The sequence below is a fragment of the Anopheles merus genome, unplaced genomic scaffold (assembly GCF_017562075.2).
Source record: "Anopheles merus strain MAF unplaced genomic scaffold, AmerM5.1 LNR4000458, whole genome shotgun sequence".
In the NCBI taxonomy this organism is placed as follows: Eukaryota; Metazoa; Arthropoda; class Insecta; order Diptera; family Culicidae; genus Anopheles; species Anopheles merus.
The window spans coordinates 9,830-36,577 of NW_024428038.1; the positions used below are offsets into that span (position 1 = coordinate 9,830).

General features: G+C 41.0%; 1 protein-coding gene across 1 annotated transcript; it reads right to left on the bottom strand.

Annotated features, from left to right (window-relative positions):
- Positions 1-1,274: 1,274 nt before the first annotated feature.
- Positions 1,275-6,365, bottom strand: LOC121602449. The gene is made up of 2 exons (XM_041931211.1): positions 6,331-6,365; positions 1,275-2,286 (listed from the first exon to the last, which is right to left on the bottom strand). The coding sequence occupies exons 1-2, from the start codon at positions 6,363-6,365 to the stop codon at positions 1,275-1,277; spliced, it is 1,047 nt and encodes a 348-aa protein (XP_041787145.1).
- Between the last annotated feature and the right edge of the window lie 20,383 nt (positions 6,366-26,748).

Genomic DNA, 26,748 nt, shown 5'->3' on the forward strand with positions numbered 1-26,748 from the left:
ACCTCGTGTCCCCACGTTAGGTTATCGATACGTCATGTGGATGCGTGCATGAGAGAGAATTTTGTGCGTAAATTCTCTCTCAGCATCCTGGGGAATCGGCTATCGTGGGCTTCGTGCGATCGATCAGCGGATCGATCGAGTATTCGTATACGTGTAGTTGAGTGGAATAAATGGTATCATTATAACGTTTTAAAGACATTCTACGTCCTAGTGTTTTTTTTATCCTTTTTTGCGACTTCGTGAGAAAACATTTGGTGACCCCGACGTGATATTGCTACGTGAAAAAGGTGAAGTAATAGTGAGTTGTGCTACGTGCTAGTGAAAAGAAGGCAATATGCCGACGGAAGATCAAACAGCAGACGAAAACCAGCGGATCAAGTTGGAAGCGACTCGCCAACTGACAGGCCTAGAAAGTGCGCTGCAAAACATTTTACCGCAAGTGCGCGAAGGTAGATTGAGCCAGCAAATGGCTAAGAGTAAGGATGAGATCGCAGCGTTATTGTGGAGCGAAGGCAACAAAGCGCTGTTGCAGCTGGAAGCAATATCGGGTCCGCAACCGCGACGCGATACGTTCGTTGAGGCCTACGCGCAAGTGAAAACCGAACTGAGGAAAGTGTATGCGGTGGAAGTGCCGCCTACTCCGCAGTTAGATGTAACACTTGCATCAACCCCTTACCGCTCGGATCACCTTCCGCGTATCGAACTTCCGAAGTTTAACAGTGATCCTTCGGAATGGCCAGCGTTCGCGGGACGGTTCGAAAAGCGGATTGTCGGTTTGACAGGTGATGCGGAGCGGTACGCGTTCCTTATAAAGTGTTTCGATCGGTGCGATATTGCGCGGAACAGTTGCGAAGCCTTCGAAAACGCTGGCATGCCCTTCGAAAGGGCATGGAGTAAGTTGGAGGAAAGGTTCTACAAGAAACGGGTAGCTTTCCTCAGCCACTTTAACTATCTCAGAGACCTTCCAAAAATGACTGTGGCGTCTTCCAACGGGCTTATGCAGATAATAGATGTGGTCGATACATCAACCTCCGCAGCGAAGCAAATTGCAGGCGCAAGCGGACAACGGCCTAGCGTGGTGGAGGATGGAATGCTGGTGAGCCTGGTTATGTCCAAGCTAGACGATGAAACCATAACCAGAATATCCCGTGTCCAGAGCTGCAGGTTCGGTCGGAATGTGAACGCATCAACTACGTGATGAGCAAAGGCAAGTGCATGAATTGCCTATCCAGCCAGCACCCCGCTTCGCAGTGCCAAGTGTGTAGACAAAAGCATCATACTCTTTTGCACGTGAAATCTTCCGAAGCTGGGAAGTGACAACCACACTCCGTTTCGCCACCACGTGGTGTCCGGCGTCCCTGCTCCGTGCTTCCGTCGCCGCGTTCCCGCTCCGTGCCGCCATCCACAAGCATTAGTGCCGTGCTTTCCGCGATGGCCAATCCACGTGGTGTCCGGCGTTCCTGCTCCGTGCTGCCGTCCCCGCGTTCCCGCTCCGTGCCGCCATCCACAAGCACTAGTGCCGTGCTTTCAGCGATGACCGATCCACGCGCTCGGTCCGTTTCGCCGTCGCGTGGTGTCCTGCGTTCCTGCTCCGTGCCTGCGTCGCCGCGTTCCCGCTCCATGCAGTCATCCACAAGCATTAGTGCCGTGCTTTCAGCGATGGCCGATCCACGTGGTGTCCGGCGCTCCTGCTCCGTGCTGCCGTCCCCGCGTTCCCGCTCCGTGCCGCCATCCACAAGCATTAGTGCCGTGCTTTCAGCGATGGCCGATCCACGTGGTGTCCGGCGCTCCTGCTCCGTGCTGCCGTCCCCGCGTTCCCGCTCCGTGCCGCCATCCACAAGCATTAGTGCCGTGCTTTCAGCGATGGCCGATCCACGTGGTGTCCGGCGCTCCTGCTCCGTGCTGCCGTCCCCGCGTTCCCGCTCCGTGCCGCCATCCACAAGCACTAGTGCCGTGCTTTCAGCGATGGCCGATCCACGTGGTGTCCGGCGTTCCTGCTCCGTGCTGCCGTCCCCGCGTTCCCGCTCCGTGCCGCCATCCACAAGCACTAGTGCCGTGCTTTCAGCGATGGCCGATCCACGTGGTGTCCGGCGCTCCTGCTCCGTGCTGCCGTCCCCACGTTCCCGCTCCGTGCCGCCATCCACAAGCACTAGTGCCGTGCTTTCAGCGATGACCGATCCACGCGCTCGGTCCGTTTCGCCGTCGCGTGGTGTCCTGCGTTCCTGCTCCGTGCTGCCGTCTCCGCGTTCCCGCTCCGTGCCGCCATCCCCAAGCACTGGTGCCGTGCTTTCAGCGATGGTCGATCCACGCGCTCGGTCCGTTTCGTCGCCGCGTGGTGTCTTGCGTTCCCGCTCTGCTCAGCCATTGCTAAGTGTGCGCGCATCTTCCCCTGCAATGGATGATGGTGGTATCGTATCCCCCTGTTCCAATCTAAGCCATCCCCTAGCAGTGAGGATGGCTCCAGCTGCCCAGCGTTCCGCTACGTGTGGTTCAATGCATCTGTCTGGTGCGTCATCTCGTGACGTCTCTAACCTTGCCTACCACGTTTTGCTAGCAACTGTTGCGGTGCTTATTCAAGACGGCCTGGGGGAGTGGCAACGAATCCGTTGCCTGCTAGATTCTGGGTGCCAAATCCAAGCCATCACGGCGTCCGCTGTGAAACGGTTGAGGTTACCGTTACTGTCTGAGAAAATTACGCTAATGGGGATAAGTGGTAAACTCCCTGTATCGAATAAAATTCGTACAAAAGTCATAGCAATTAATGGATCCTATCGTTTTAGCTCCAAATTCTACGTCATACCGGAACTCAGTGCGCAACCCCATCGCACAATCAAGCAGGACGAACTGAGCCTCCCACCTGGCAAGCGACTCGCCGATGAAAACTTCAGTCATACAGGGCCAGTTGATGCGATATTAGGGGCCGGAATATGCTATGACTCGCTCGGTGCAGGACTTCATCGCTTGCCCAATGGACTCACTTTACAAAACACCAAATTCGGTTGGATAGTTGGAGGGTTGCTATGCAATATGACCTCCACTAATCTCCACCCGTGGAGTTGTCATAAGGCGACCTATATTGACGACCTGGAAGTGAGCCTTGAGCGTTTTTGGAAGGTGGAAGAACTGCCACCTGACGTCCAGAACGGTTAGTTTTACAAGACCATGAGCTCGAGGAACATTTCAGAGCTCACACGAAGATTGCTGAGGATGGTCGATACGTCGTCCGGATTCCCCTACGGGGGAGTTGACACAACTGGGAGACTCCATCGAACAGGCTCAACGACGACTATTATCACTCGAGCGGAGGCTGTCTCGGCATGAAGATACTTACGAGGAGTACCGAAAGTTCATGCGCGAATATCTTGAGCTAAGACACATGACTCCTGTACCGGCAGACGAACTACATAAGGTTCGATACGTTATCCACATTCGTGTGTGATAAAACCAGATTCTACAACCACGAAGCTGCGAGTAGTCTTCGACGCGAGTGCGAAGTCCACCACTGGAATTTCGCTTAACGACCTACAAGCCATCGGGCCAGTGATACAACCGGATCTCCTTCACTTATGGTTGCATTTTCGGACGCAGACAGTGGTGGTTACAGCAGACATTGCGAAGATGTGTCGCCAAATCTGGGTAGCTGACTCGGACACCTGCATGCAGAGCATATTATGGCGCGAAGATGCAAGAGATACCGCTCAAATGTATCGGCTCCGTACCGTCACTTACGGCGAGGCCTCCTCGTTGTATCTTGCGTGTAGAGCGTTATATGAGGAGGGCGAGGAAGTGCGTTCATCCAATCCGGAAATCGCTGACGCCATTCAGCGCTCATTCTACGTGGATAACCTGTCCTTGGGTGCTGCGACTCCGGACGAATTACGTGTGCTTAGCTGCGGGATTGAACGGGCACTTATGAATAGAGGAATGCCCTTACGGAAATGGGCATCCAATGTCCCTGCAGTAGTACATGATGTGCCAGAAGAACACTTTGACACTCCGGTGCAAATCGGCGACAGACAGGCTATCAAAATGCTGGGTCTAGCGTGGTGTCCTTCAGAAGACACGTTCCAGCTTATCATTGACAATGATTGCCACCTGCCCGTAAACTCCATGACCAAACGATGCTTAGTGGCAAGAATTGCCAAACTTTACGATCCAGTTGGAATCCTGCAACCCGTGATCATCACCGCAAAAATCCTCATGCAAAATCTATGGCGCGACAATCTTACATGGGACGAAACTGTACCACCTCATGCCCTTGCTAAGTGGAACGAGTTTGCGGCTCAACTACCAGTCCTTCGGCAGCTACACATCCCAAGAATGGCGCTGCCAAGTGAAGCAGAAAATAGTACCATCTATGGTTTTTGTGATGCCTCAACAAAAGCATATGGGTGTGCAATATACGTTCGCTACTTGGATGGTAATGGAGAAAGACGATCGCGACTCCTATGTGCCAAGTCAAGAGTTGCACCGCTGAAGGAACTGACTTTGCCCAGACTATAACTCCAAGCAGCACTCTTGCTAGCTGAAATCTACGTGAAAATAAAGGACGTATTCGGCACCCGAGTCCAACAAACTAGATGGTGGACTGACTCGTTAGTCGTATTAGCCTGGATACGTTCCGATAATTCGAAATGGGACGTCTTCGTAAAAAATCGAGTATCCAAGATATGCGCTGCGACCAATGCATGTGATTGGCACTATGTGCCAACAAAGCTAAACCCGGCAGACATCGTATCCAGGGGACTTCCAGCTAGCAAATTGGTGAGAGGGGAAAATATGAAATTCTGGTTAAACGGTTCGAATTTATCATTACAGATTCCTGCCCACAAACCAATGATGGTTACGAGACCATATCAGAAGAGGTTGCAGCCCCACCACAAGCTTTAGCGGCAACCGTAGGTCCCGCTTGTGAAGATTTGATAGCTCAATATAAGTACCACAATTCCTTCATTAAGACGAGGCGACATTTCGCATGGCTTAGCAGAATCATCCACAACTTCAAAGTTAATTCTGCCAGGCTCCGTGTGACCTCTTCTACGGTGGAGAGAAAAACTGGTCCCTTGCTGCTGGACGAATTGGAATCCGGACTTCAATTGTTGCTACGGGTAATGTAGGCCACAGCATTCCCAATGAGGTACGAGAAATGCACGAATCTGGACAGGTTAGCTCAAAAGGTCCTCTTCAGCACCTTAACCCGATCGTTCAAGACAACCTGATACGCGTGAAGGGACGATTGGAGAACGCAGAAATGACGGATGATGCGAGAGTGCCGATCTTAGTGCCGAAATCACATCCCTTTTCTCGCATTATTGTACGGTACTTTCATGAATACAATCACCACGCCGGTACGGACCTAGTTATGGCAGAATTTCGGGCAAGGTTTTGGATGCGAGATCTTCGACGCACAGTTATCGGTGTGACATCGCGATGTATCGTATGTGTACGAGCCTTACCTAAACAATTCGTGCAGCAAATGGGACAATTGCCTGCTGCCCGGGTAAATGTGTCACCCGCTTTCACCCACACGGGGGTGGACTTATGTGGACCTTTCTACGTCATCCCTCACACCAGATCGACACGGCGGATAGAAGTCTACGTGTGCATATTCGTCTGCTTTGCTACCAAGGCAATTCATCTGGAAGTGGTGGAAAACCTTTCAACGTCTGCCTTCATCTCAGCACTGATTCGTTTCGTATCCCTTCGTGGCAGACCAGACACGATATATTCAGATAACGGCCGAAACTTCGTTGGAGCAGCCAAAGAGTTGCGCCTGCTACGTGAAGCCTACAACAACCGCGCCTTCCAGGACGAGATAGTGAATCTAGCTGCCGAAAAGGGGATACGGTTCTCCTTCATTCCGCCGCGGAGCCCGAATTTCGGCGGCCTTTGGGAGGCCAACATTAAAGTGGCCAAACGCCTTTTCAAGGCTGCAGCGAGGGGCGCCCATCTCAAATTGGTTGAGTTGCAAACGTTACTCTATCAAATTTCATCAATTCTCAATTCCAGGCCACTTACTGCTGTTCATGCCAATCCTGGCTCCGTCGAAGCGCTCACTCCAGCACACTTTTTGATCGCGCGGGCCTCATTCTCTATTCCTGTTACCATCCAAAACTATGATACGGACGGTGTCAAGACGAGATGGAAGCGCGTGCAAAAATTGTCCCAGCAATTTGGTCTCGCTGGCAAGCCGATTACCTGTCCCAGCTACGATGCCACGCCAAATGGACAAAACGAACTTCGAACGTGCAAGTTGGGCAGATTGTACTGGTTGGCGACGACAACCTCCCGGTCGGTCGATGGCCCATGGGGATAGTTACGAGAACTTACGTGGGACCTGACGATATGGTACGCGTTGCTGACATTCGGACAAGCAGCGGTACTTACAAGCGAAAACGTGAGGTTGTTGGCTCCGCTTCCTATAGACGCCACAGAGAAGGACGCCGACGAGACACCGGCTGACCTGCTGGCCCTATCCACCGAGAAAACAGATGAAATTGGCCAGCGTGGATCCCAGCATACGATGCATAATACGATCTCTGAACTTGAGGATGACCAACCACCTTCGTGCGGCGTTTGGGACGGCCGACTGCGTCCCAAAGGGGGGAAAAATGGTCATGTAAATCGATGAGGTTCGAAACCGTCAACGGCGAAACGGTCACCGGTTTTGAACAGCATCTTTCGAATGCGTTTCGAAAGATTGCGCTTGCGTTCCGAAACGCACTTTGACCCGATAACCTCGTGTCCCCACGTCAGGTTATCGATACGTCATGTGGGAGCGTGCATGAGAGAGAATTTTGTGCGTAAATTCTCTCTCAGCATCCTGGGGAATCGGCTATCGTGGGCTTCGTGCGATCGATCAGCGGATCGATCGAGTATTCGTATACGTGTAGTTGAGTGGAATAAATGGTATCATTATAACGTTTTAAAGACATTCTACGTCCTAGTGTTTTTTTATCCTTTTTTGCGACTTCGTGAGAAAAAACCCCAGAATGACTTCCGAGGTTGCCCCAAGTGTTCCCAAGGGTCATACCAACACTCCAGAATGGCTTTTGATGACCAAAAAAATAAAAAATCAAAATCAAATAACTTACTTACTTACTTATCCGGCACTACAACCGCTTTGCGGTCTTGGCCTGCCTCAGGAGTGTCCGAAACCGCTCACGGTCTCGCGCCTTCGTCTGCCAGTCCGTTATCCCGGCCTAATGGCGGACGCCTCCACGCCATCTTGCCACCTCAATTTGGGCCTACCACGCCTCCTCTGTCCTTGTGGACGGCCTAAAAAGACTTTACGGGCTGGGTCGTCCGTTTCCATGCGTATAACATGGCCAGCCCACCGGAGCCTGGCGAGCTTTATACGCTGTACGACAGTGAGGTCGCCGTACATCTCGTATAGCTCGTCATTATAGCGGCTCCTCCATTGTCCTTCCACACATACGGGGCCAAGTATCCTTCTGAGCATCTTCCTCTCGAACGCGGCTAAGAGGGTTTCGTCAGATTTGGACAGTGTCCATGTCTCAGAGGCGTATGTGAGTACTGGTACCATATAGGTACTATATAGTCCCAGCTTCGTCCGTCGCGACAGGTTCTTTGAGGTAAACTGCTTTTTCAGGCTGTAGAATGACCGGTTGGCAGCCAGCATACTTGCGCGCAACTCAGCTTCCATGCTGTTGTCGTTGCTGACCTTTATCAAATTAATTCAAATCAAATTAACTATTGAAATATCAAATAAAATAGAATTAAAAAACAACCCCTGGTCTCATACAATTTCTGTTTGATGTTATTTTCTTGTTTGCATTTCAAAACTTTGTGATGCTTAAAACCATGTTAAACGTTACTTTACGGGAATCCTCTCTTACTCGAGTACATTGTAGCCCTGATCGAGACCTTTCCTAATCTATATCGAACGTCTTACTAGCTCAAAGATCTCAAAAGTTATGGCCGTTGAAAGATTACCACTCCAGAATGGATTCAGGGGTTGTCCCAAGTGTCCCCAAGGGTCATACCAACACTCCAGAATGGCTTTTGATGACCAAAAATAATAAATAAAATAAAATAAAATAGAATTAAAAAAAACCCTGGATGCATATAATTTCTGTTTGATGTTATTTTCTTGTTTGCATTTCAAAATTTTGTGATGCTTAAAACCATGTTAAACGTTTCTTTACGGGAATCCTCTCTTACTCGCGTACGTTGTAACCCTGATCGAGACCTTTCCAAATCTGTATCGAACTTCTTACTAGCTCAAAGATCTCAAAAGATATGGCCGTTGAAAGATTACCACCCCAGAATGACATCAGGGGTTGTCCCAAGTGTCCCCAAGAGTCGTATCAACACCCCAGAATGACTTCCGAGGTTGCCCCAAGTGTTCCCAAGGGAAATACCAATACTCCAGAATGGCTTTTGATGACCAAAAAAATAAAATAAAATAAAATAAAATAGAATAGAATTTAAAATAACATCCCCTGGTCTCATCTAATTTCGGTTTGATGTTATTTTCTTGTTTGCATTTCAAAATTTTGTGATGCTTAAAACCATGTTAAACGTTACTTTACGGGAATCCTCTCTTACTCGCGTACGTTGTAGCCCTGATCGAGACCTTTCCAAATCTGTATCGAACTTCTTAGTAACTCAAAGATCTCAAAAGTTATGGCCGTTGAAAGATTACCACTCCATAATGACTTCAGGGGTAGTCCCAAGTGTCCCCAAGGGCCATACCAACACCCCAGAATGACTTCCGAGGTTGCCCCAAATGTCCCCAAGGGTCATACCAACGCTCCAAAATGGCTTTTGATGACCAAAAAAATAAATAAAAAACACAAAATAGAATTAAAAAAACCCCATTGTTTCATATAATTTCTGTTTGATGTTATTTTTTTGTTTGCATTTCAAAACTTTGTGATGCTTAAAACCATGTTAAACGTTACTTTACGGAAATCCTCTCTTACTCGCGTACGTTGTAGCCCTGATCGAGACCTTTCCAAATCTGTATCGAACGTCTTACTAGCTCAAAGATCTCAAAAGCTATGGCCGTTGAAAGATTAACACTCCAGAATGGGGTCAGGGGTTGTCCCAAGTGTCCCCAAGGGTCATACCAACAATCCAGCATTGCTTTTGATGACCAAAAAAAAAATATATAAACAAATAAAAGAGAATTAAACAAAATCCTGGTCTCATATAATTTCTTTTTGATGTTATTTTCTTGTTTGCATTTCAAAATTTTGTGATGCTTAAAACCATGTTAAACGTTACTTTACGGGAATTCTCTCCTACTCGCGTACGTTGTAGCCCTGATCGAGACCTTTCCAAATCTGTATCGAACTTCTTACTAGCTCAAAGATCTCAAAAGTTATGGCCGTTGAAAGATTACCACTCCAGAATGACTTCAGGGGTTGTCCAAAGTGTCCCCAAGAGTCGTATCAACACCCCAGAATGACTTCCGAGGTTGCCCCAAGTGTCCCCAAAGGTCATACCAATACTCCAGAATGGCTTTTGATGACCAAAAAAATAAAAAATAAATATCAAATAAAATAGAATTGAAAATAACAACCCCTGGTCTCATATAATTTCTGTTTGATGTTATTTTCTTGTTTGCATTTCAAAATTTTGTGATGCTTAAAACCATGTTAAACGTTACTTTACGGGAATCCTCTCCTACTCGCGTACGTTGTAGCCCTGATCGAGACCTTTGCTAATCTATATCGAACGTCTTACTAGCTCAAAGATCTCAAAAGTTATGGCCGTTGAAAGATTAACACTCCAGAATGACTTCAGGGTTTGTCCCAAGTGTTCCCAAGGGTCATACCAACACTCCAGAATGGCTTTTGATGACCAAAACAATAAATAAAATTAAAATAAAATAGAATAAAAAAACCCCTGGTCTCATATAATTTCTGTTTGATGTTATTTTCTTTTTTTTTTAACACTTGGGGCATGTTCCCAAGGGTTATACCAATACTCCAGAATGGCTTTTGATGACCAAAAAAATAAAATAAAATAGAATTAAAAATAACATCCCCTGGTCTCATCTAATTTCGGTTTGATGTTATTTTCTTGTTTGCATTTCAAAATTTTGTGATGCTTAATACCATGTTAAACGTTACTTTACGGGAATCCTCTCTTACTCGCGTGCGTTGTAGCCCTGATCGTGACCTTTCCAAATCTGTATCGAACTTTTTAGTAACTCAATGGTCTCAAAAGTTATGGTCGTTGAAAGATTACCACTCCATAATGACTACAGGGGTAGTCCCAAGTGTCCCCAAGGGCCATACCAACACCCTAGAATGACTTCCGAGGTTGCCCCAAGTGTCCCCAAGGGTCATACCAACGCTCCAAAATGGCTTTTGATGACCAAAAAAATAAATTAAAATAAAATAAAATAGAATAAAAAAAACCCCATTGTTTTATATAATTTCTGTTTGATGTTATTTTTTTGTTTGCATTTCAAAATTTTGTGATGCATAAAACCATGTTAAACGTTACTTTACGGGAATTCTCTCTTACTTGCGTACGTTGTAGCCCTGATCGAGACCTTTCCAAATCTGTATCGAACGTCTTACTAGCTCAAAGATCTCAAAAGTTATGGCCGTTGAAAGATTACCACTCCAGAATGGCTTCAGGGGTTGTCCCAAGTGTCCCCAAGGGTCATACCAACACTCCAGAATGGCTTTTGATGACCAAACAAATAAATAAAAATAAAATAAAATAGAATTAAAAAAAACCCTGGTCCCTTATAATTTCTGTTTGATGTTATTTTCTTGTTTGCATTTCAAAATTTTGTGATGCTTAAAACCATGTTAAACGTTACTTTACGGGAATCCTCTCTTACTCGCGTACGTTGTAGCCCTGATCGAGACCTTTCCAAATCTGTATCGAACGTCTTACTAGCTCAAAGATCTCAAAAGTTATGGCCGTTGAAAGATTACCACTCCAGAATGGCTTCAGGGGTTGTCCCAAGTGTCCCCAAGGGTCATACCAACACTCGAAAATGGCTTTTGATGACCAAAAATATAAATTAAAATAACATAAAATAAAATTCAAAAACAACCCCTTGTCTCATATATTTTCTGTTTGATGTTATTTTCTTGTTTGCATTTCAAAATTTTGTGATGCATAAAACCATGTTAAACGTTACTTTACGGGAATCCTTTCTTACTCACGTACGTTGTATCCCTGATCGAGACCTTTCCAAATCTGTATCGAACTTCTTTCTAGCTCAAAGATCTCAAAAGTTATGGCCGTTGAAAGATTACCACTCCAGAATGACTTCAGGGGTTGTCCCAAGTGTCCCCAAGAGTCGTATCAACACCCCAGAATGACTTCCGAGGTTGCCCCAAGTGTCCCCAAAGGTCATACCAACACTCCAGAAGGGCTTTTGAAGACCAAAACAATAAAAAATAAATATCAAATAAAATAGAATTAAAAAACAACCCCTGGTCTCATATAATTTCTGTTTGATGTTATTTTCTTGTTTGCATTTCAAAATTTTGTGATGCTTAAAACCATGTTAAACGTTACTTTACGGGAATCCTCTCTTACTCGCGTACATTGTAGCCCTGATCGAGACCTTTCCAAATCTGTATCGAACGTCTTACTAGCTCAAAGATCTCAAAAGTTATGGCCGTTGAAAGATTAACACTCCAGAATGACTTCAGGGGTTGTCCAAAGTGTCCCCAAGGGTCATACCAACACTCCAGAATGGCTTTTGATGACCAAAAAAATAAATAAAATAAAAAAAATAGAATTCAAAAAACCCCTGGTTTCATATAATTTCTGTTTGATGTTATTTTCTTGTTTGCATTTCAAAATTTTGTGATTCTTAAAACCATGTTAAACGTTACTTAACGAGAATTCTCTCTTACTTGCATATGTTATAGCCCTGATCGAGACCTTTCCAAATCTGTATCGAACGTCTTACTAGCTCAAAGATCTCGAAAGTTATGGCCGTTGAAAGATTAACACTCCATAATGGGTTCAGGGGTTGTCCCAAGTGTCCCCAAGGGTCATACCAACACTCCAGAATGGCTTTCGATGACCAAAAAATAAATAAAAAAATTTAATAGAATTTAACAAAATCCTGGTCTCATATAATTTTTGTTTGATGTTATTTTCTTGTTTGCATTTCAAAATTTTGTGATGCATAAAACCATGTTAAACGTTACTTTACGGGAATTCTCTCTTACTCGCGTACGTTGTAGCCCTGATCGAGACCTTTCCAAATCTGTATCGAACTTCTTACTAGCTCAAAGATCTCAAAAGTTATGGCCGTTGAAAGATTAACACTCCAGAATGACTTCAGGGGTTATCCCAAGTGTCCCCAAGGACCATACCAACACTCCAGAATGGCTTTTGATGACCAAAGAAAATTAATAAAAACAAAATAAAATAGAATCAAAAAATACCCCTGGTCTCATATAATTTCAATAATGGGAATAATGGGTTCAGGGGTTGTCCCAAGTGTCCCCAAGGGTCATACCAACACTCCAGAATGGCTTTCGATGACCAAAAAAATAAATAAAAAAATTAATAGAATTTAACAAAATCCTGGTCTCATATAATTTTTGTTTGATGTTATTTTCTTGTTTGCATTTCAAAATTTTGTGATGCATAAAACCATGTTAAACGTTACTTTACGGGAATTCTCTCTTACTCGCGTACGTTGTAGCCCTGATCGAGACCTTTCCAAATCTGTATCGAACTTCTTACTAGCTCAAAGATCTCAAAAGTTATGGCCGTTGAAAGATTAACACTCCAGAATGACTTCAGGGGTTATCCCAAGTGTCCCCAAGGACCATACCAACACTCCAGAATGGCTTTTGATGACCAAAGAAAATTAATAAAAACAAAATAAAATAGAATCAAAAAATACCCCTGGTCTCATATAATTTCTGTTTGATGTTATTTTCTTGTTTGCATTTCAAAATTTTGTGATGCTTAAAACCATGTTAAACGTTACTTTACGGGAATTCTCTCTTACTCGCGTACGTTGTAGCCCTGATCGAGACCTTTCCAAATCTATATCGAACTTCTTACTAGCTCAAAGATCTCAAAAGTTATGGCCGTTGAAAGATTACCACTCCAGAATGACTTCAGGGGTTGTCCCAAGTGTCCCCAAGGGTCATACCAACACTCCAGAATTGCTTTTGATGACCAAAAAACTAAATAAAAAAAATAAAATAGAATTAAAAAAACAACCCTGGTCTCATATAATTTCTGTTTGATGTTATTTTCTTGTTTGCATTTCAAAATTTTGTGATGATTAAAACCATGTTAAACGTTACTTTACGGGAATCCTCTCTTACTCTTGTACGTTGTAGCCCTGATCGAGACCTTTCCAAATCTGTATCGAACTTCTTACTAGCTCAAAGATCTCAAAAGTTATGGCCGTTGAAAGATTACCACTCCAGAATGGCTTCAGGGGTTGTCCCAAGTGTCCCCAAGGGTCATACCAAGACTCCAGAATTGCTTTTGATGACCAAAACACTAAATAAAAAAAAATAAAATAGAATTCAAAAAACACTCTTGTCTAATATAATTTCTGTTTGATGTTATTTTCTTGTTTGCATTTCAAAATTTTGTGATGCTGAAAACCATGTTAAACGTTACTTTACGGGAATTCTCTCTTACTCGCGTACGTTGTAGCCCTGATCGAGACCTTTCCAAATCTGTATCGAACTTCTTACTAGCTCAAAGATCTCAAAAGTTATGGCCGTTGAAAGATTTAAACTCCAGAATGAGTGCAGGGGTTGTCCCAAGTGTCCCCAAGGGTCATACCAACACTCCAGAATTGCTTTTGATGACCAAAATAATAAAAAAAATAAAATAGAATAGAATAAAAAAAACCCTGGTCTCATATAATTTCTGTTTGATGTTATTTCCTTGTTTGCATTTCAAAATTTTGTGATGCATAAAACCATGTTAAACGTTACTTTACGGGAATTCTCTGAACCGTTTCTTTACGTGAATCCTCTCTTTCTCGCGTACGTTGTAGCCCTGATCGAGACCTTTCCAAATCTGTATCGAACTTCTTACTAGCTCAAAGATCTCAAAAGTTATGGCCGTTGAAAGATTACCACTCCAGAATGACTTCAGGGGTTGTCCCAAGTGTCCCCAAGGGCCATACCAACACTCCAGAATGGCTTTTGATGACCAAAAAAATAAATAAAATAAAATAAAATAGAATTCAAAAAACCCCTGGTTTCATATAATTTCTGTTTGATGTTATTTTCTTGTTTGCATTTCAAAATTTTGTGATTCTTAAAACCATGTTAAACGTTACTTTACGAGAATTCTCTCTTACTCGCATATGTTGTAGCCCTGATCGAGACCTTTCCAAATCTGTATCGAACGTCTTACTAGCTCAAAGATCTCAAAAGTTATGGCCGTTGAAAGATTAACACTCCAGAATGGGTTCAGGGGTTGTCCCAAGTGTCCCCAAGGGTCATACCAACACTCCAGAATGGCTTTCGATGACCAAAAAAATAAATAAAAAAATTTAATAGAATTTAACAAAATCCTGGTCTCATATAATTTCTGTTTGATGTTATTTTCTTGTTTGCATTTCAAAATTTTGTGATGCATAAAACCATGTTAAACGTTACTTTACGGGAATTCTCTCTTACTCGCGTACGTTGTAGCCCTGATCGAGACCTTTCCAAATCTGTATCGAACTTCTTACTAGCTCAAAGATCTCAAAAGTTATGGCCGTTGAAAGATTAACACTCCAGAATGACTTCAGGGGTTATCCCAGTGTCCCCAAGGACCATACCAACACTCCAGAATGGCTTTTGAAGACCAAAGAAAATTAATAAAAACAAAATAAAATAGAATCAAAAAATACCCCTGGTCTCATATAATTTCTGTTTGATGTTATTTTCTTGTTTGCATTTCAAAATTTCAAAATTTTGTGATGCATAAAACCATGTTAAACGTTACTTTACGGGAATTCTCTCTTACTCGCGTACGTTGTAGCCCTGATCGAGACCTTTCCAATCTGTATCGAACTTCTTACTAGCTCAAAGATCTCGAAAGTTATGGCCGTTGAAAGATTACCACTCCAGAATGGCTTCAGGGGTTGTCCCAAGTGTCCCCAAAGGTCATACCAACACTGCAGAATGGCTTTTGATGACCAAAAAAATAAATTAAAATAAAATAAAATAGAATTAAAAAAAAAAACAAAAAACTAAATAAAAACAGAATGACTTCCGAGGTTGCCCCAAGTGTCCCCAAAGCTCATACCAACACTCCAGAATGGTTTTTGATGACCAAAAAAATAAATTAAAATAAAATAAAATATAATTAAAAAAAACAATGGTCGCATATAATTTCTGTTTGATGTCATTTTCTTGTTTGCATTTCAAAATTTTGTGATGCTTAAAACCATGTTAAACGTTACTTTACGGGAATCCTCTCTTACTCGCGTACGTTGTAGCCCTGATCGAGACCTTTCCTAATCTGTATCGAACTTCTTACTAACTCAAAGATCTCAAAAGTTATGGCCGTTGAAAGATTACCACTCCAGAATGACTTCAGGGGTTGTCCCAAGTGTCCCCAAGGACCATACCAACACCCCAGAATGACTTCCGAGGTTGCCCCAAGTGTCCCCAAGGGTCATGCCAACACTCCAAAATGGCTTTTGATGACAAAAAAAATGAATTAAAATAAACTTAAATAGAATAAAAAAAAACCCCCTGGTCGCATATAATTTCTGTTGGATGTTATTTTCTTTTTTGCATTTCAAAATTTTGTGATGCTTAAAACCATGTTAAACGTTACTTTGCGGGAATCCTCTCTTACTCGCGTACGTTGTAGCCCTGATCGAGACCTTTCCAAATCTGTATCGAACGTCTTACTAGCTCAAAGATCTCAAAAGTTATGGCCGTTGAAAGATTAACACTCCAGAATGGGTTCAGGGGTTGTCCCAAGTGTCTGACCAAAAAAAAATTAAAATAAAAAAAAAATAGAATTAAAAAACAACCCCTGGTCTCATATAATTTCTGTTTGATGTTATTTTCTTGTTTGCATTTCAAAATTTTGTGATGCTTAAAATCATGTTAAACGTTACTTTACGGGAATCCTTTCTTACTCGCATATGTTGTAGCCCTGATCGAGACCTTTCCAAATCTGTACCGAACGTCTTACTAGCTCAAAGATCTCAAAAGTTATGGCCGTTGAAAGATTACCACTCCAGAATGGGTTCAGGGTTGTCCCAAGTGTCCCCAAGGGTCATACCAACACTCCAGAATGGCTTTCGATGACCAAAAAAAATAAATAAAAAAATGTAATAGAATTTAACAAAATCCTGATCTCATATAATTTCTGTTTGATGTTATTTTCTTGTTTGCATTTCAAAATTTTGTAATGCATAAAACCATGTTAAACGTTACTTTACGGGAATCCTCTCTTACTCGCCTACGTTGTAGCCCTGATCGAGACCTTTCCAAATCTGTATCGAACTTCTCACTAGCTCAAAGATCTCAAAAGTTATGGCCGTTGAAAGATTACCACTCCAGAATGACTTCAGGGGTTGTCCCAAGTGTCCCCAAAGGTCATATCAACACTCCAGAATTGCTTTTGATGACCAAAAAACTAAATAAAAAAAAATAGAATTAAAAAAAAACCCTGGTCTCATATAATTTCTGTTTGATGTTATTTTCTTGTTTGCATTTCAAAATTTTGTGATGCTTAAAACCAAGTTAAACGTTACTTTACGGGAATCCTTTCTTACTCGCGTACGTTGTAGCCCTGATCGAGACCTTTCCTAATCTATATCGAACTTCTTACTAGCTCAAAGATCTCAAAAGTTATGGCCGTTGAAAGATTACCACTCCAGAATGACTTCAGGGGTTGTCCCAAGTGTCCCCAAGGGTCATACCAACACTCCAGAATTGCTTTTGATGACCAAAACACTAAATAAAAAAAAATTAAATTAAATTCAAAAAACACCCTGGTCTTATATAATTTCTGTTTGATGTTATTTTGTTGTTTGCATTTCAAAATTTTGTGATGCTTAAAACCATGTTAAACGTTACTTTACGGTAATTCTCTCTTACTCGCGTACGTTGTAGCCCTGATCGAGACCTTTCCAAATCTGTATCGAACTTCTTACTAGCTCAAAAATCTCAAAAGTTATGGCCGTTGAAAGATTACCACTCCAGAATGGCTTCAGGGGTTGTCCCAAGTGTCCCCAAGGGCCATACTATCATCCCAGAATTGCTTTTGATGACCAAAAAAATAAATAACAAAAAATAGAATTCAAAAAACACCCTGGTCTTATCTAATTTCTGTTTGATGTTATTTTCTTGTTTGCATTTCAAAATTCTGTGATGCTTAAAACCATGTTAAACGTAACTTTGCGGGAATCCTCTCTTACTCGCGTACGTTGTAGCCTGATCGAGACCTTTCCAAATCTGTATCGAACTTCTTACTAGCTCAAAGATCTCAAAAGTTATGGCCGTTGAAAGATTTACACTGCAAAATGGGTGCAGGGGTTGTACCAAGTGTCCCCAAGGGTCATACCAACACTCCAGAAGGGCTTTTGATGACCAAAAAAATAAAAAAATAAAATAAAATAGCATTTAAAAAAAACCCTGGTCTCATCTAATTTCTGTTTGATGTTATTTCCTTGTTTGCATTTCAAAATTTTGTGATGCATAAAACCATGTTAAAAGTTACTTTACGGGAATTCTCTCTTACTCGCGTACGTTGTAGCCCTGATCGAGACCTTTCCAAATCTTTATCGAACTTCTTACTAGCTCAAAGATCTCGAAAGTTATGGCCGTTGAAAGATTACCACTCCAGAATGGCTTCAGGGCTTGTCCCAAGTGTCCCCAAGGGTCATACCAACACTGCAGAATGGCTTTTGATGACCAAAAAAAAAAATAAAATAAAATAAAATATAACTAAAAAAAAACCCTGGTCTCATATAATTTCGGTTTGATGTTATTTTCTTATTTGCATTTCAAAATTTTGTGATGCTTTAAACCATGTTAAACGTTACTTTACGGGAATCCTTTCTTACTCGCGTACGTTGTAGCCCTGATCGAGACCTTTCCAAATCTGTATCGAACTTCTTACTAGCTCAAAGATCTCGAAAGTTATGGCCGTTGAAAGATTACCACTCCAGAATGGCTTCAGGGGTTGTCCCAAGTGTCCCCAAGGGTCATACCAACACTCCAGAATGGCTTTTGATGACCAAAAAAATAAATTAAAATAAAATAAAATAGAACTAAAAAAAACCCTGGTCTCATATAATTTCTGTTTGATGTTATTTCCTTGTTTGCATTTCAAAATTTTGTGATGCATAAAACCATGTTAAACGTTACTTAACGGGAATTCTCTCTTACTCGCGTACGTTGTAGCCCTGATCGAGACCTTTCCAAATCTGTATCGAACTTCTTACTAGCTCAAAGATCTCAAAAGTTATGGCCGTTGAAAGATTACCACTCCAGAATGACTTCAGGGGTTGTCCCAAGTGTCCCCAAGAGTCGTATCAACACCCCAGAATGACTTCCGAGGTTGCCCCAAGTGTCCCCAAGGGTCATACCAACACTCCAGAATGGCTTTTGATGACCAAAAAAATAAATTAAAATAAAATAAAATAGAATTAAAAAAAAACCTTGGTCTCATATAATTTCTGTTTGATGTTATTTTCTTGTTTTCGAAATTTTGTGATGCATAAAACCATGTTAAACGTTACTTTACGGGAATTCTCTCTTACTCGCGTACGTTGTAGCCCTGATCGAGACCTCTCCAAATCTGTATCGAACGTCTTACTAGCTCAAAGATCTCAAAAGTTATGTCCGTTGCAAGATTACCACTCCAGAATGAATTCAGGGGTTGTCCCAAGTGTCCCCAAGGGTCATACCAACACTCCAGAATTGCTTTTGATGACCAAAAACTAAATAAAAATAAAATAAAATAAAATAGAATTAAAAATTACAACCCCTGGTCTCATATAATTTCTGTTTGATGTTATTTTCTTGTTTGCATTTCAAAATTTTGTGATGCTAAAAACCATGTTAAACGTTACTTTACGGGAATCCTCTTACTCGCGTACGTTGTAGCCCTGATCGAGACCTTCCCAATCTGTATCGAACGTCTTACTAGCTCAAGATCTCAAAAGTTATGGCCGTTGAAAGATTTACACTCCAGAATGGGTTCAGGGGTTGTCCCAAGTGTCCCCAAGGGTCATACCAACACTCCAGAATGGCTTTTGGTGACCAAAAGAATAAATAAAAAAAAGTAAAATAGAATAAAAAAACCTTGGTCACATATAATTTCTGTTTGATGTTATTTTCTTGTTTGCATTTCAAAATTTAGTGATGCTTAACACCATGTTAAACGTTACTTTACGGGAATCCTTTCTTACTCGCGTACGTTGTAGCCCTGATCGAGACCTTTCCAAATCTGTATCGAACGTCTTACTAGCTCAAAGATCTCAAAAGTTATGGCCGTTGAAAGATTACCACTCCAGAATGGCTTCAGGGGTTGTCCCAAGTGTCCCCAAGGGTCATACCAACACTCCAGAATGGCTTTTGATGACCAAAAAAAAGAAAAAAATAAAATAAAATAAAATAAAATTAAAAATTACAACCCCTGATCTCATATAATTTCTGTTTGATGTTATTTTCTTGTTTGCATTTCAAAATTTTGTGATGCTTAAAACCATGTTAAACGTTCCTTTACGGGAATTTTCTCTTACTCGCGTACGTTGTAGCCATGATCGAGAACTTTCCAAATCTGTATCGAACGTCTTACTAGCTCAAAGATTTCAAAAGTTATGTCCGTTGAAAGATTACCACTCCAGAATGAATTCAGGGGTTGTCCCAAGTTTCCCCAAGGGTCATACCAACACTCCAGAATTGCTTTTGTTGACCAAAAACTAAATAAAAAAATTAAAATAGAATTAAAAAAAAACCTTACTTTACGGGAATTCTCTCTTACTCGCGTACGTTGTAGCCCTGATCGAGACCTTTCCAAATCTTTATCGAACTTCTTACTAGCTCAAAGATCTCGAAAGTTATGGCCGTTGAAAGATTACCACTCCAGAATGGCTTCAGGGGTTGTCCCAAGTGTCCCCAAGGGTCATACCAACACTGCAGAATGGCTTTTGATGACCAAAAAAATAAATTAAAATAAAATAAAATATAACTAAAAAAAACCCTGGTCTCATATAATTTCGGTTTGATGTTATTTTCTTATTTGCATTTCAAAATTTTGTGATGCATAAAACCATGTTAAACGTTACTTTACGGGAATCCTTTCTTACTCGCGTACGTTGTAGCCCTGATCGAGACCTTTCCAAATCTGTATCGAACTTCTTACTAGCTCAAAGATCTCGAAAGTTATGGAAAGTTTGAAAGATTACCACTCCAGAATGGCTTCAGGGGTTGTCCCAAGTGTCCCCAAGGGTCATACCAACACTCCAGAATGGCTTTTGATGACCAAAAAAATAAATTAAAATAAAATAAAATAGAACTTAAAAAAAACCCTGGTCTCATATAATTTCTGTTTGATGTTATTTCCTTGTTTGCATTTCAAAATTTTGTGATGCATAAAACCATGTTAAAAGTTACTTTAAGGGAATTCTCTCTTACTCGCGTACGTTGTAGCCCTGATCGAGACCTTTCCAAATCTGTATCGAACTTCTTACTAGCTCAAAGATCTCAAAAGTTATGGCCGTTGAAAGATTACCACTCCAGAATGACTTCAGGGGTTGTCCCAAGTGTCCCCAAGAGTCGTATCAACACCCCAGAATGACTTCCGAGGTTGCCCCAAGTGTCCCCAAGGGTCATACCAACACTCCAGAATGGCTTTTGATGACCAAAAAAATAAATTAAAATAAAATAAAATAGAATTAAAAAAAAACCTTGATCTCATATAATTTCTGTTTGATGTTATTTTCTTGTTTTCAAAATTTTGTGATGCATAAAACCATGTTAAACGTTACTTTACGGGAATTCTCTCTTACTCGCGTACGTTGTAGCCCTGATCGAGACCTCTCCAAATCTGTATCGAACGTCTTATTAGCTCAAAGATCTCAAAAGTTATGGCCGTTGAAAGATTACCACTCCAGAATGAATTCAGGGGTTGTCCCAAGTGTCCCCAAGGGTCATTCCAACACTCCAGAATTGCTTTTGATGACCAAAAACTAAATAAAAATAAAATAAAATAAAATAGAATTAAAATTACAACCCCTGGTCTCATATAATTTCTGTTTGATGTTATTTTCTTGTTTGCATTTCAAAATTTTGTGATGCTTAAAACCATGTTAAACGTTACTTTACGGGAATCCTCTCTTACTCGCGTACGTTGTAGCCCTGATCGAGACCTTCCCAATCTGTATCGAACGTCTTACTAGCTCAAAGATCTCAAAAGTTATGGCCGTTGAAAGATTTACACTCCAGAATGGGTTCAGGGTTGTCCCAAGTGTCCCCAAGGGTCATACCAACACTCCAGAATGGCTTTTGGTGACCAAAAAAATAAATAAAAAAAAGTAAAATAGAATAAAAAAACCTTGGTCACATATAATTTCTGTTTGATGTTATTTTCTTGTTTGCATTTCAAAATTTAGTGATGCTGAAAACCATGTTAAACGTTACTTAACGGGAATCCTTTCTTACTCGCGTACGTTGTAGCCCTGATCGAGACCTTTCCAAATCTGTATCGAACGTCTTACTAGCTCAAAGATCTCAAAAGTTATGGCCGTTGAAAGATTACCACTCCAGAATGGCTTCAGGGGTTGTCCCAAGTGTCCCCAAGGGTCATACCAACACTCCAGAATGGCTTTTGATGACCAAAAAAAAGAAAAAAATAAATAAAATAAATAGAATTAAAAATTACAACCCCTGATCTCATATAATTTCTGTTTGATGTTATTTTCTTGTTTTGCATTTCAAAATTTTGTGATGCATAAAACCATGTTAAACGTTACTTTACGGGAATTCTCTCTTACTCGCGTACGTTGTAGCCCTGATCGAGACCTTTCCAAATCTGTATCAAACTGCTTACTAGCTCAAAGATCTCAAAAGATATGCCCGTTGAAAGATTAACACTCCAGAATGGGTTCAGGGGTTGTCCCAAGTGTCCCCAAGGACCATACCAACACCCCAGAATGACTTCCGAGGTTGCCCCAAGTGTCCCCAAGGGTCGTACCAACACTCCAGAATGGCTTTTGATGACCAAAGAAAATTAATAAAAACAAAATAAAATAGAATCAAAAAATACCCCTGGTCTCATATAATTTCTGTTTGATGTTATTTTCTTGTTTGCATTTCAAAATTTTGTGATGCTTAAAACCATGTAAAACGTTCCTTTACGGGAATTTTCTCTTACTCGCGTACGTTGTAGCCATGATCGAGACCTTTCCAAATCTGTATCGAACGTCTTACTAGCTCAAAGATCTCAAAAGTTATGTCCGTTGAAAGATTACCACTCCAGAATGAATTCAGGGGTTGTCCCAAGTTTCCCCAAGGGTCATACCAACACTCCAGAATGGCTTTTGATGACCAAAAAATTAAAAAATTAAAATAGAATTAAAAAAAACAATGGTCTCATATAATTTCTGTTTGATGTTATTTTCTTGTTTGCATTTCAAAATTTTGTGATGCTTAAAACCATGTTAAACGTTACTTTACGGGAATCCTCTCTTACTCGCGTACGTTGTAGCCCTGATCGAGACCTTTCCAAATCTGTATCGAACTTCTTACTAGCTCAAAGATCTCAAAAGTTATGGCCGTTGAAAGATTAACATTCCAGAATGACTTCAGGGTTGCCCCAAGTGTCGCCAAGGGTCATACCAACACTCCAGAATGGCTTTTGATGACCAAAAAAATAAAAAATAATATCAAATAAAATAGAATTAAAAAAAAACCCTGGTCTCATACAATTTCTGTTGATGTTATTTTCTTGTTTGCATTTCAAAATTTTGTGATGCTTAAAACCATGTTAAACGTTACTTTACGGCAGCAGTGTCAAACTCATCTCATCAGAGGGCCGCTAGTACAAATTTTCAGTGTTTCGCGGGCCGCAAAGTTGAGAATGTAAAATATACCCCAATGTTTATGTAACATACTTTTTTAGATTTTTATTGTTAAACAAATTGTCTTTTAGTACTCCTCGCTTCTTATCTGGAATCGTTTGTTATGTACAAATTGGCGATATTTTTTTATATGTGCTCTTTTTTATATAAGAAATTTTTTTAATGTACTTTCAATGTTATTATAAAAATAGAACATTTTTCATTACTCGCGTTCTCTTACGGCAGTTCTGCTAAAAAATATCTGTCAAACACACTTTTCACTGAAGTAGGAGAAGTCTAGCAGCTTACAGTGATTCTTTTTCAAACAATCCGAGCTATCCATCACTGGATGAATAACAAAAATATTTTCTTGCAATTTTTTGACAGATCTAGAGAAAATTGAAATAACACGTGTTGAAACATTATTTTTCGCTAATTTCCAAGTTCCAAGTGTTCTGGTGATATATTCATTTCTTATAACAAGAACCCGTATTTTACGAATAACTTTTTTCTTAAATTATGATAATTTTATCTCACGAAGAGTGGTGTGTGATCCCATACAGATCGGCAATTCTATTTTTGACACTTAAAGGGAGATGATTGGCGAATTGAGGAATTGAGGACTGTGTGAGCTAATCAATTAATAAGCTTTGTATTGCAAGGCTTAGGCATTTCGATTATTTTTATCCTTAATCTAAATCCTTTAGGCTTGAGCGTAATCATATCATTTTGGTTTTGATTTTTGGGGAGGTTGGAAATTACATTAATTCGTCTTGCTGAATGTTGGGTACAAAAATTCCAACTTGGCTAAAATCATTTTTATTAACATTTATGGTGGCATGATTATGACAAAAACAGAAGAGGCTCCAATCGAATATCAATGATATAACATTCTAAGGTGGGAAAACATTCGGAGCCGAATGAATCCTTTACTCGACAGTCGGGGGCATGGAGATTGTCAAATTCGGCGGGACAACCGATGACTCCAACGGTTCTGAATGGCTCTAAACGGCTCTATAGGCTTCGGACGGCACCGAACGGAACTGTTGGTTTGATTGGCCGGATTCGAAGTCGGAATAGCTATGATCGGAAATGGTTTTGAGTCGTGGATGCGATTCCGACAATCAATCACTAGTTGTTGAAGAATTTCCTAGTGTGTGTAACAAGTTATTTTCATTCCTTTTTCGTTTGTAGACAGTTGACGCAAAATTTTTTCCATACAGAATGTGCAATCGAGTGTGCACAAAATTATGCTAATATTCATAATTTAATCGAAGCATAATACGACTGAGCTTGCATTCGATTCAATGATTCTTAAGGGTCTCGATTGATATGTACGTTTGTGTAGAATAAGTTTATGAGATGCTATGGATACATTCATGTTAGCTTCGAAAAATATACCAACAGAAGGATTGTTTTTCTCTGGAAAATTTAATACACTTTGACAAATAGTAATAACAGATTTATGGTTTGCAGTGCTTTTAGTAATTCTCAAAATACTCTCGCGGGCCGCATTCAGAATCGACGCGGGCCGCATGCGGCCCGTGGGCCGCCAGTTTGACATACCTGCTTTACGGGAATCCTCTTTTACTCGCGTACGTTGTAGCCCTGATCGAGACCTTTCCTAATCTATATCGAACGTCTTACTAGCTTAAAGATTTCAAAAGTTATGGCCGTTGAAAGATTACCACTCCAAAATGACTTCAGGGGTTGTCCCAAGTGTCCTCAAGGGTCATACCAACACTCCAGAATGGCTTTTGATGACCAAAAAATAAATAAAAAAAAACAAAATAGAATAAAAAACCCTGATGCATATAATTTCTGTTTGATGTTATTTTCTTGTTTGCATTTCAAAACTTTGTGATGCATAAAAACCATGTTAAACGTTACTTAACGGGAATTCTCTCTTACTCGCGTACGTTGTAGCCCTGATCGAGACCTTTCCAAATCTGTATCGAACGTCTTACTAGCTCAAAGATCTCAAAAGTTATGGCCGTTGAAAGATTACCACTCCAGAATGGCTTCAGGGGTTGTCCCAAGTGTCCCCAAGGGTCATACCAACACTCCAGAATGGCTTTTGATGACCAAAAAACTAAATTCAAATAAAATAAATAGAACTATAACAAACCCTGGTCTCATATAATTTCTGTTTGATGTTATTTTCTTGTTTGCATTTCAAAATTTTGTGATGCTTAAAACCATGTTAAACGTTACTTTACGGGAATCCTCTCTTACTCGCGTACGTTGTAGCCCGATCGAGGCCTTTCCAAATCTGTATCGAACTTCTTACTAGCTCAAAGATCTCAAAAGTTATGGCCGTTGAAAGATTACCACTCCAGAATGACTTCAGGGGTTGTCCCAAGTGTCCCCAAGGGTCATACCAACACTCCAGAATGGCTTTTGATGACCAAAATAAAAATAAAAAATAAAAAAATAAAATAGAATTTAAAAAACCCTGGATGCATATAATTTCTGTTTGATGTTATTTTTTTGTTTGCATTTCAAAACTTTGTGATGCATACAACCATGTTAAACGTTACTTTACGGGAATTCTCTCTTACTCCCGTACGTTGTAGCCCTGATCGAGACCTTTCAAATCTGTATCGAACGTCTTACTAGCTCAAAGATCTCAAAAGTTATGGCCGTTGAAAGATTACCACTCCAGAATGACTTCAGGGGTTGTCCCAAGTGTCCCCAAGAGTCGTATCAACACCCCAGAATGACTTCCGAGGTTGCCCCAAGTGTCCCCAGGGTCATACCAACACTCCAGAATGGCTTTTGATGACCAAACAATATAAAAATAAATAAAATGAATAAAAAAGAACCCTGGATGCATATAATTTCTGCTTAATGTTATTTTCTTGTTTGCATTTCAAAATTTTGTGATGCTTAAAACCATGTTAAACGTTACTTTGCGGGAATCCTCTCTTACTCGCGTACGTTGTAGCCCTGATCGAGACCTATCCAAATCTGTATCGAACTTCTTACTAACTCAAAGATCTCAAAAGTTATGGCCGTTGAAAGATTACCACTCCAGAATGACTTCAGGGGTTGTCCCAAGTGTCCCCAAGGCCATACCAACACCCCAGAATGACTTCCGAGGTTGCCCCAAGTGTCCCCAGGGGTCATACCAACACTCCAAAATGGCTTTTGAAGACAAAAAAAATAAATTAAAATAAAATAAATAGAATAAAAAACCCTTGTCTCATATAATTTCTGTTTGATGTTATTTTCTTGTTTGCATTTCAAAATTTGTGATGATTAAAACCATGTTAAACGTTACTTTACGGGAATCCTCTCTTACTCATCACGTACGTTGTAGCCCTGATCGAGACCTTTCCAAATCTGTATCGAACGTCTTACTAGCTCAAAGATCTCAAAAGTTATGGCCGTTGAAAGATTACCACTCCAGAATGGCTTCAGGGGTTGTCCCAAGTGTCCCAAGGGCCATACCAACCCCCAGAATGACTTCCGAGGGTGCCCCTAGTGTCCCCAAGGTCATACCAACACTTCAGAATGTCTTTTGATGACCAAAAAAAAAATAAAATAAAATAAATCAGAATTAAAAAACAACCCTGGTCTCATATAATTTCTGTTTGATGTTATTTTCTTGTTTGCATTTCAAAATTTTGTGATGCATAAAACCATGTTAAACGTTACTTTACGGAATCCTCTCTTACTCTTGTACGTTGTAGCCCTGATCGAGACCTTTCCAAATCTGTATCGAA

Coding starts and splice junctions, on each gene's coding strand:
- LOC121602449 (XM_041931211.1), bottom strand. CDS start 6,365: ATGTCAGCAACGCGTACCATATCGTCAGGTCCCAC. Junction 2,287..6,330: donor ACCATATCGTCAGGTCCCAC/GTAAGTTCTCGT, acceptor CATCGCTGAAAG/CACGGCACCAGTGCTTGGGG.